General features: G+C 43.8%; 1 protein-coding gene across 1 annotated transcript; it reads right to left on the bottom strand.

Moving 5' to 3' along the window:
* Nucleotides 1-229: 229 nt before the first annotated feature.
* leo1 (LEO1 homolog, Paf1/RNA polymerase II complex component) lies at nucleotides 230-9098 on the bottom strand. Its single transcript, XM_034529446.1, has 14 exons — nucleotides 8919-9098; nucleotides 7985-8133; nucleotides 6054-6349; nucleotides 5681-5892; nucleotides 5280-5384; nucleotides 5057-5151; nucleotides 4647-4804; nucleotides 4454-4538; nucleotides 4277-4371; nucleotides 4017-4151; nucleotides 2680-2815; nucleotides 1104-1296; nucleotides 893-990; nucleotides 230-622 (listed from the first exon to the last, which is right to left on the bottom strand). Exons 1-14 carry the CDS (start codon nucleotides 8974-8976, stop codon nucleotides 425-427), a joined length of 2013 nt encoding a protein of 670 aa, XP_034385337.1. The 5' UTR covers nucleotides 8977-9098; the 3' UTR covers nucleotides 230-424.
* Nucleotides 9099-10358: the final 1260 nt, after the last annotated feature.

Below are 10358 nucleotides of genomic sequence, written 5' to 3'. Positions count from 1 at the left end.
GTGCACGTTCTCATCCACATGGACTGCATGAACCAAGTGAGTAAGCGGCAGTTGCTGTTACCCTATTTACCCAATTTATTCTCAAATCAATCTACTGCACTTATCCCTTTAACCTGCGTTTTGTTTGTAAACTGGACTAAGCAGTATTTTTTCATGGACTTACAACAGCGTGAGTCATGCATATGAATCATAACGCTGATAAAGATATTTAAAATAAATATATATAACTTTTGTTACATAAGACAACCATTTCTTTATTTCTCACCTTTTCTGTACACAACATAAACAAAACAAAACAATCACACTCACCCACACTCATGTCTTAAGAAAATATACAAAACAAGATATGGCTGTTTATATGCCATGTGGGCTGAGCACTGATAATACAGTGAAATGTAAAAAAAAAAAGAAGAAACAAAGTCAATTATTCATCATCCTCTTCCTCCTCCTCTACTTCCTCTGCTTCCTCTACTTCTTCCACCTCTTCCACCTCTTCCACCACCTCCTCCTCCTCGTCCTCCTCATCATCCTCGTCCTCGTCACTGATGACATATTTCTTGGCCTTCTTGGTGGCGATTTCCTCGTCGTCCTCTGCCTTTCTCTTGCCTGATCCCTCGCCCTCCTGCACAGAACAGAACAGAACAGAAGATGCTCAGATGCTGACGGCAGCAGACATTGTGTTCAGCTTTTCAGTTTGTCTCGTTACAGTTGCATTTTGTTTTCTGGCAGTGCCGCCGGTGCAGAATTAGGTGCATGCTCATTAAAAGGACTAGCATTTCTTGTCCTGTCCAGTTCACATGAACAAGGTTACGAGGTGTCCTTTTTAAAAAAAAGCTCATCAATGAACTGCGTCACACTGCCCCCTGTCTGTCCAACAGGATACTACACCCACCTCATCGCTGTCCAGCTTCTTGGCCTTCATCAGCCTCTGGGCCTTGTCATCATCAGAGCCCTCATCACTGTCGGATGAGTAGATCCTCGCTCGCTCCTCTGGATTGGGTCGAGAGGGGGACAAAGATAAAAAAGGAGGATGTTCACTACAACTTCGTAAAACCTTCGTGAGAAACAATAGAAAGAGAATGTGACTGTCTCTCCGTCCTCACCCCTCAGGCCTCCTCCCCCCTTGTATTTGCTCTTGATGGCCGCCAGGCTGATGGCTTCCTCGCCCTCCTCCTCGTCATCGTAGCGGTCGGGCTCCAGGTAACTGCTGCTCAGGCCTCTCTGGTGCTGCTTCTCCCTCATCCTCCTCTGCTGGGACTCTCTGCGGATGGACGCTCGTAGCCGCTCCTCTTCTTTCTGCCAGGAGACACCAGTGGGCATGACTTGAAGGCCTGGCTTTCAGTGTGACATTTGGTTTCTAGCAGGTAATCTTAGAGCATATCTGATGCGATTTCGCCTTGTCAGTTATGTATTCAGAAGGCTCACTGCATCAATTTAGGCTGTAATGTTTGTATTAATTATCAAATAGCTAAAAACAGATTATATATGATAAGGTTTTTTAGCTACAGTTGAAATATAAGTTTCAGGTATTTGTTACTTAAACATTAACCAGTACATATTCTGAATACATTTAAAGTACGGCTCAGTTCAGTTTCTTGTCAGAGTTAAGTCTGTTATTTCAGATTTTTTTCTAGACTTTGTTTCATATCTACGTCCTTGAGTACCCATGTCCTGCGTATTGTTTTGTGATTGATAAGATGGCTGCTGTAACAAAGCCATTCCCTCCTGGGATTAATAAAGTATCTTAAATGGACAGCTCAAGGCAGTGAAAGGAAGGAAAATGGAGAGTGGGATTAAATGTAAAGGTCTGAGGCTTGTGCAACTGAACAGCTGCCATGTTATTCAGTGCAACCCAAAAGATATTAAAAAAACAGTGTCAAAATATGGAATACAAGCACGACTGTCATACTGGTCGGGCAGATGTATCATCAGTTTACAGAAGCACAAAAGCAATAATACATTCCCTCGTCATGTAAAACACAATATCTACAATCTTTTGACACGTGTACTTCCGGCATCGGGGTTTTGTTTATCAATATTTGCAGTCCTCTACCAGCCGGTTTTGGCTGCATAAGCTGTACTTTGAAGTATAGGCTGTTTGTTGGCTATTTCCAATGGTAATTAAGAAAGCCATTGGAAAACAAACATAAACAACAACAAATTGTTCAACCTTGTGTTGTAGATTAATGCCAGTACGAATGCAACGGGCAAGAACGATAGCAAATGACGTGGAAATTCGCACCATTCAGTTACCGATGATGCTGATACGGAGTTACAACGCATGTCGGCAAAATCGGACACGTGAGAACACTCGGTACCAAAGTTGAGTTTTTAAGGTTAAAACAACCGCAGCAGCCCAACGCGCGTGTACAGTCATGCTGCCACATGAGCGCTGAGCACAGCAAAACTATATATGATGCTATCAGCAGTACTTGTTATGGTTGACAGTAGATACATAACCAGCGCGCCCCGCCCCCCCCCCCCCTCCAGTTTGCTGACACCATTATGCAAGCATATATAATCCTGAAAATGTCCCCGCTGTGGGACGAATAAAGGATTATCTTATCTTCTGTATCCGTACATGATGGTTGTCAACAACTGGCCTCATGACTCGAGGCAACCAAATCATTCTCAAACAGGAATGAGGTGAGACGAGCAGAATGGCCCAGAGAGAGCTACCTTGATCATTTCATTGCGATGCGACTCAGGATCTCGTCCCGCCATGGGAAGGATTCTGATCTTCTGCGTCTTGGAGCAGCGGTCGGCCAGAGACAGCGTCATCTTCCTGTGGGTGGCGCTGTCCGTGGAGTGGGGCCTGGAAATACAGAGGAAAGACAATGTCGGATTTAAGATGTACACAAAGAAAAAGGGTCAAATTAGGGAAGTTTCAACCCTTCTTTGATATCCATCTTTTTTTTTTTTTTTTTGTTAAACATTTTTAGGGAAAAGCTGATTTAACCATAAAAGCACTACCGTCGCAATGCAAACTGGCAAAAAAAAACATCAACGTATGCTGCCAGACCTGATTTAAATGTTTTATGAGGAAGGAAATCAAGTCAACATATTTGTTTACTCAATGATACACACAAAACGCTGTGCTGAGAAATACTGAAATGCAAACACAAGTGTACATCCTCAAACTCACTGTCGTTTATGACATTGTCCATTTAATATCTGGGTATCACAGTCGTCTCAGCACTATTTTCTGCCTGCATAGATTTGACTGACATGTAATGCTGCCTCAGCTTAGTCATTTCTAATTAAATGAACAAGAAAGAACTAAACATCCTTAATAATCAGCTCTTTTGTCACGATGCAATATGATTCTTAACTGTTTTTTTAGTTTAACCTACAACTAACTCACGATCCTGCTCCGGGACCACTGGAAGTCAATTGAAAAGCATGAACATATCGCAGTGATACTTTTTATTAAGATCAACATTGGCATTATGAGCCTTATTAATTAACTAGCTGTTACATAAAAATAAAATTAAAAAAAAAACAGCCGACACTGTGTAGCAATCCTGCTTGAATGCTTTTGTTCTATTAATTTACGATGTTGCCTCCTGAAAAGAAAAACGCTGTGTCCTAACAATGTGTACCCTCTTTAGCTCTGCTATGATCAACCATGCTCTGACAGTTGTGTAATATTACACAACCAGAACCAACGGTAATGTCCTGCCTGGCAGCGTGGAAGGCCCAGTGTCCGGCTTGTCCCATGTGGTGCGAGGAGACATCCAGCAGGCTTACACACTTCTTATTGGCAGAAACCTGGGGAGCTTGCACGAGGTGATCCAGCATAGTGTACATATCTGAATGAAACAAGGCTGCTATTGTTGTTGTTATTTGGAATCAGAAGCCGCATGGGGCTGATTTAGTGCACGTATGGATGTCAGGGAGCCGGACAGAGGGGGAGTATCCCTAGCAACCAGCTTTTGCCGCAAGCACAAAAACATGCGTCTCCGCGTGAGACTCGCGTCTTAATTGCAGCAACAACAATGGCATGTCACCATTACCTGAATGTGAGTTTGGTTTTGAACACAGCCTGTCCCTGCAGTCCAGTGCCCTGTCGGATGAACAGGTGGTTGTGGTCTCCCTGGAGAGGAGCTTTGTAAACATCAAACACTTCATTCCCCAGGTGGAGGGACATGCTGTGGCAATAAAAAAGAAACAGACATTTAGAACCACACAAAGTAGAGCGACATGTTCCGAACACAGTGCAGTAACCCCCCCCCCCCCCCCCCCACACACACACACAACTCGACATAGTACACACCTGCCGTCAGACCATTTGACAATGCGCGCGTTGCTCTCCCGTGCTTCGTTTCCCTCCTCGTCTCTCTTGGCTCGCCAGCGAATGGTATTCTCAACCTGTGGGAGACAAATAGTAAACTCTGGTCACTCTCTTGAGAACAGTCCACAGACACATACACACAGGGCGTGGACTACACACCTTCAGCTTGAGCCTGGTCCGTCCCTCTTCATCCAGCATCTCTTCATCCTCAAATTCATCCTCATAGTACTGAGGATCAAAGGGCCTGTAAAAGGGTTGCAGAACATCTAAATGATCTTTCCCCTACATTTAGAAAGGACTTTGGAGCTCATCAAGTACAGTATGTGCTTATTGACAATGCCGTGGTTCTGACCTGGGCTCCACAGACAAGAAGTTGGGCAGCTTGACAAAATAAAGGTCAGATCCCAAATCTGTGCTGACTTTTGGGATCTCTACTTCAATACGGGTTTCGGCTGAACCTTCTGCAGGCTCCTCATCTGGGTGATCCCCCTCCATCCCGTCCTCTGTATCCTGGACATGGACACAGACACACACAGACACACACACACACACACACGAGAGAGGAAGAGATCAGTTCAAAAAGCACGGTATGATTCAATGACCCATGATAATAGGGATCAGCTCAGAGAGGCTTAGCAAGAGGCTCTGAGAAAAAGAGATTTGAGAAAAATGTCAAAAAAAGTTTTATCATAAAAGGATTGGGCGCAATTAAAGAGGCTTGGGGGTCAGTGGAAGACGGGGAGCAGGAGGACAGACACCTACCAGGGGCTGCCCCGGGGTCGGAGGCTTCTCTGCATCGCTGTCTGACGAGATGTCGTCGGCCTCTCCGAACAGATCGTCTGCTGCCGTCTTCTTTACTGTGAACGGTACAGAAGGAGGACTACTTTAAAGTACATGAGAGCGGTCTGCTGCAACTAATAACATTAACGCTCAGATTTGAATTGTAGATACTACTGTGAACCAACGGGGTGAGGCTAGTTTTTACCTTTCTTTGTTCCGACGTCGCTGTCTGAATCGGAATCGTATGCAGCTTTCGCTTTGGTTTTCTGTCTGAGGAAGTCGTCTTCACTATCACTGCCCTTTGCAGACTCTAAAAGGTACAATCACAACAAGGTGATGAAGCACTGTAATGTCCACATGACAGTGTGGCATAAATTGAGGTTACAGGCGACATGAAGACTTTTTACTGAAAAAGCATCAAAAAACGAATCTCCTATTAATATCAGAGTGCTGAGATTAACCTCGGCACTCAGGGTAAAATGTTCACATATGGCCCTAATCCTCTCGCACAAAATCCAATGTGTCAGGATTATCACGGCCGGCCGGCTCCTGATCCAGTTCACGGCCAACATTCCCTCTACCTTTGACCCCAGACCCTCGGAGTACCTGGCTTTCTGTTCCTCGACCCTTCGTCGTCAGAGTTCTCCCTTTCTTCATCAGAGTAACGGCGTTTCTCCTCCTCCTCATCCTCCGACTGGTCGCTCTTAGCACCTCCCTCCCACTTCTCATTGTCGGACTGGTTCTCCCTGCCAGACGCTTCTGCGTCGGATTGAGGGGTGCCCGGCCCCGACTGCGGAGTCCCAGGAGCACTGTGCATGCTGGATTCAAACCAACGCATTGGAACAAACAAATAGAAATAAATTAAAATCTGGTCAACAAAGGAAAGTGCCCCATTAGAAAGTTATAACATGTGTTTTATGTCTAAGAAATGGCCGTGTATTTGTTGGCGTTGAGGGGCCTCCAGAGTGTGATGGCGGACCTTCTGTCCGAACGGACACTGCGACTGTCGGAGCGGGGGCTCCTTCCTCCAGACACCCCGCTGCCGGCCGGGCTGCCTGCATCCGACCGCTGGCCCCCGTCCTCTTCGTCGTCGTCCTCATGCCGATGGCCGCGCTCTGAGCCGCTGTGCTGCTCCGCGTCGGAGTGATCGTTGTCCGCCTGGTCCGAGTGCATGCTGGCGTCCGACTGGTTCCCCGACCTCTCGGACTGGTTGTCGTTGTTGCTGCCGCTGCGTTGACTGTGTTGCTCGTCCTCACTGTCGTCTCCAAACAGCTCCTATCAGGGAGCAGGAAAAGAGAGCAAGTTTGTGAGAGAGGCGCAAGACCAACGGGCCTCGTGCAAGAGCCACTCCAAACCAACGCTTCCATGCTTCAGTCGTATGCGCGAGTTATTTAGGAGAACCTGCGACCTTCAACCGGTTTTCGCGTATTTAGAATTTTCTCTATTTCTTTACTTTGAGTTTTAACACCGATATAAATTACACCTCATAGTTATGGTGACATTGAACTGTTTGACTGAATTATAGGCTGATATAATTATCTGTATACACGTAGACCAATCACCATCCCTTTAAATTGGCTATGGATGCTATTGTAGAACAGTACAACATCAAAAGGAACATCTCAAACTGCAAAACGACTTCAATTATTTGACCCTCTCCCATTGCGGTCATAGCTCACCCTGCTGTGGTGATTTTTCATATGGAACCATTTTTTCTTTAGTTCGGTACGACCCTCGGGTGCCACGGCATTAACTGCACTCCTTATTGTTTTCCCCATACCTTGGCTTTTTATGGCTGCCGACGCTGGTAAAAACTATAGACTTTCCAATATGAGTCTACAAAAGCAGGACTTCGATATATAGGTCAGATGAGGCAGGATATGGTATTATTGTAGCGTTGCTTATGCTAATTTACAATGATCATGATCACGTCGGCCATTTACTTTGATCTGTGGTTGGTAGCGTTTGTTAAATCTGACGCTTTCCTGATCCGATGTGAGGTCCTGGGACAGGGATGTCGTATGTGTACAGATTGTAAAGCCCTCTGAGGCAAATTTGTAATTTGTGATATTGGGCTATACAAAATAAACTGAATGAATGAACGCGATATACACAAACCCACAGTGAGTACGGCATATTTTACAAACAAAATTGTAATTTAAGACAAAAATACAAAAACGTTAAACATATTATCCAAGATGAAAGCAACACTGTTGCAGGAAGACAGCTGGCTTAAAATCACTGTGAACGTTGCTCTGATGGAATAGAATTAAGAAAAAGAAGACACTTTATTCATCTCCTTATTATGGCCTGTGTGACGATTTAAGTCTTATTCCGTCAGCTTCAACTCCGGCAGTGTGAAACAGATTTAGTGAAAATAGAAAAAATTGCATGTATATACAATTATCATTCAAAGCTGTGAGAAGACTTACTTCCATAACTTATAAATCACTCATAGTATACGTAAAAGTAATGATGGCAAAGTAACGCAATGCATCCAGTCTGCTCTAAGGTACGACTCCGACACACTAACACACGGCTCAACATTTAGCTGGATTGTGGTTATATGAATGTTATTTATACCGCTGGATTGATGCTAGACCCTGTTGATACGAGTGTGTGTTGCATTTCTATTTTTACCCCAGTCAAAATGTAGTTTTAGAAAGGCTAAACACCATTGTGTTAGTACATTTTGGAAATGATTTCATCTCACTTTTTTCAATTAATATTGACTTTTGGATATTAACACAATTTGGAGTGATTTGTGTTTTGTTCCCATGTCCATTTCACACCGCCGGGGTTGCGGCTGAAAAAATAAAAAAAGCTAAAATATTGTCCCAAAGGCCATAAGAAAACATCTACAACGCATTCATTTAATGGAATACACAGATGTAATCATAGTCAAATCACCTTATTGATACTGGGTTTTCCTGCCTCCTGGCCTTCCTCTTCATCATCATCATTCCGTTCCCTCTCACTGTCGCTGCCGCTTCCCGAGGCGTTGCTTGCAGATCGGGGTCTCTCCGGCTCAGAGTCTGAACCGGATCCAGAACCAGACTCTAAAACAACAAAGCAGACAGTTTTTCTTCTGACGCGTTTACAGCAGGTTGATAGGTGGCACATCAATATCTATATCAATGATTATTCTTAAAAACAGTGCATGACACACTCTACATGGATGGATCATGAGGATACAGGTCCACTTCACTCCTGTAATGCAACAATAACATATCACATAAAGTTATGTGGGCGGACACGAAGCAGGGTTTACATGATCGGTGGAGGTGGTTCAGGTTGTATTTAACGTATTAATATATGACAACTCCACTGCAAAGTGCAACCTCCATAGTAAACACACAGTTAAATTAATACTTATCCGACCCACTTTAATGCTGAGCTGTTGTATTGCAACTTTAAATTTAAAAAAACATTACATAAATTAACTACACAGTGAGAAAGCATCATTTCGATGTGGCCCAACCTAATGTATTATAACGTTACACACATGTAGCGTCTGAATCACCGTTAACACCGGAGAGCTCCGCTAACGACCACCGTTAACACCGGAGAGCTCCGCTAACGACCACCGTTAACACCGGAGAGCTCCGCTAACGACCACCGTTAACTCATTAACACGCTGCTAGCTCGTTAAGGAAAGAAAACACGAAAACTGCGTTTATCCCGGTTTATAACGAAGCTAGCTTTTATACAATTAGCAATGCAGTACTAACGAGACGTATTCATGTAACGTTCAGGTTCCACTGTTTACAACCAACGCTAGCTGGATACCGCTAATAACTTCCTCCACAACGAAGACGTTCAACGGGGGAGAGACGTCGGTTACCTCGCTGGTCGTTGTCGCTGTCCCCATCACTGCCGAACAATTCATCCATGTCCGCCATTTCTCCACGAACTGTAGTAAAAATGCGACCTACAGGAAACGATCAGCGGGGCTTCTCGAGCCCGGAAGGTTTTGTTTCCGAGTTCACGATGAGGCGGACATGTTGGTGTCGTTTGCGTGGACGGCCACGAGGGGGCGGCACGTGCCAAGGTGACGTCGCGGGTGTAATAACCGTTTCGTTCATCGCAAACATTGAACGTCCCATAGTTTATGGAGATAGGTAGCTTTCCCTGGCAGGAAGATTAATCTTTATCTGTGTAATCTAATCAGTAACTAGTCCAGCTGAGTAAAACAATAAAAAATGTGCAGGATTAGCCTGTATAAAGTAGCATCTAATGTAAAATAGTCCAGTAAAATACTGGTACCGTGAGTGTGTATAGTGTACTGTACTAGTACAGCACACACTATAAAAGAACACACTATAAAAGTATTTACATACACATTTTAAAAAAAAGTATAACAGTGTCTTGTGTCTCCAGTCACTTAATTAACAGGACAGAAGGGATCATTTAATTGGCATTGGCCTGTTCTTACAAGTATCTGAATACAGTTGGAAGAACTGTTGGAGCAAAGAAGGAAGCAATGTTATCTTTATAATATTATTTAATAACAAAGCAGATTCAAACAAAATCCTGCAAATGGTAAGAAAACATTTTTAAAAACACAGTCGTTCTATTTTAATTTGCGAGCTCCGATAAATTGACTATGGCCTAATCATGAATGTTTTTTTTAAATTGTTTTTTCTTTGACAAATTGACTTATTTATTTGTTGTATTTGTTTGTCTCATTAATTAATTAATTAATTAAAATCATGAAATGTTGAATGAAATCATGTTGATTTAAAATGCCATCATGTGTCATCTAAAGGGTTAATTATACCGTTTTCTATGGAGCTGGATGCCTGTACAAAGCATGCTACGTGAACATTATTAACTGTCCGTGTGTGATCTGAGTGCAGCCCACTGTTATTAGTGGAAAATTAACTGAGGTCAAAGGTCACACCCGGTTAGGGTGAGGCACGAGTTCCAGATGGTGAATACAGCGAGGGCCTGGGATGGATGGGGTTAGGCGAGGAGAGGAGATGTTGAGGTTAGGATGCAACAACATGGTGTTGCCGGTTTCAACCACATATTTCAATTCACACTATTTACATGAAATTAATTCAATGCAGTTTGGGGATTTAGGAATGCCATATGTCTATGAGTAAAACACCTCATTAGTATATTGATTACTGAACCGGTCTCGGGGTTGAACATATCCCCCATGCCCTCTGGCTTTGGCTTTGTTTCACGTTTTTAGATGAGCTTTAACCAGAAAGTCTTGTCGTCTTTGTCGATCACTGATGCTGTGATCCTGCAGAGTGAAGTCCTGTGACGTTGTTTC

The sequence above is a fragment of the Cyclopterus lumpus genome, chromosome 3 (assembly GCF_009769545.1).
Source record: "Cyclopterus lumpus isolate fCycLum1 chromosome 3, fCycLum1.pri, whole genome shotgun sequence".
NCBI lineage: Eukaryota > Metazoa > Chordata > Actinopteri > Perciformes > Cyclopteridae > Cyclopterus > Cyclopterus lumpus.
This window is presented reverse-complemented; position numbering and strand designations above follow the sequence as displayed.

What these genes read in the sequence shown, in the direction of transcription:
- leo1 (XM_034529446.1), bottom strand. Translation starts at nt 8,976, where the DNA reads ATGGCGGACATGGATGAATTGTTCGGCAGTGATGGGGACAGCGACAAC. An exon ending in CGACGTCGGAACAAAGAAAG is followed by an intron (nt 5,152 to 5,279) that starts GTAAAAACTAGC and finishes TACCGTTCACAG; the next exon opens with TAAAGAAGACGGCAGCAGAC. An exon ending in AGAAGCTGGACAGCGATGAG is followed by an intron (nt 623 to 892) that starts GTGGGTGTAGTA and finishes TGTTCTGTGCAG; the next exon opens with GAGGGCGAGGGATCAGGCAA.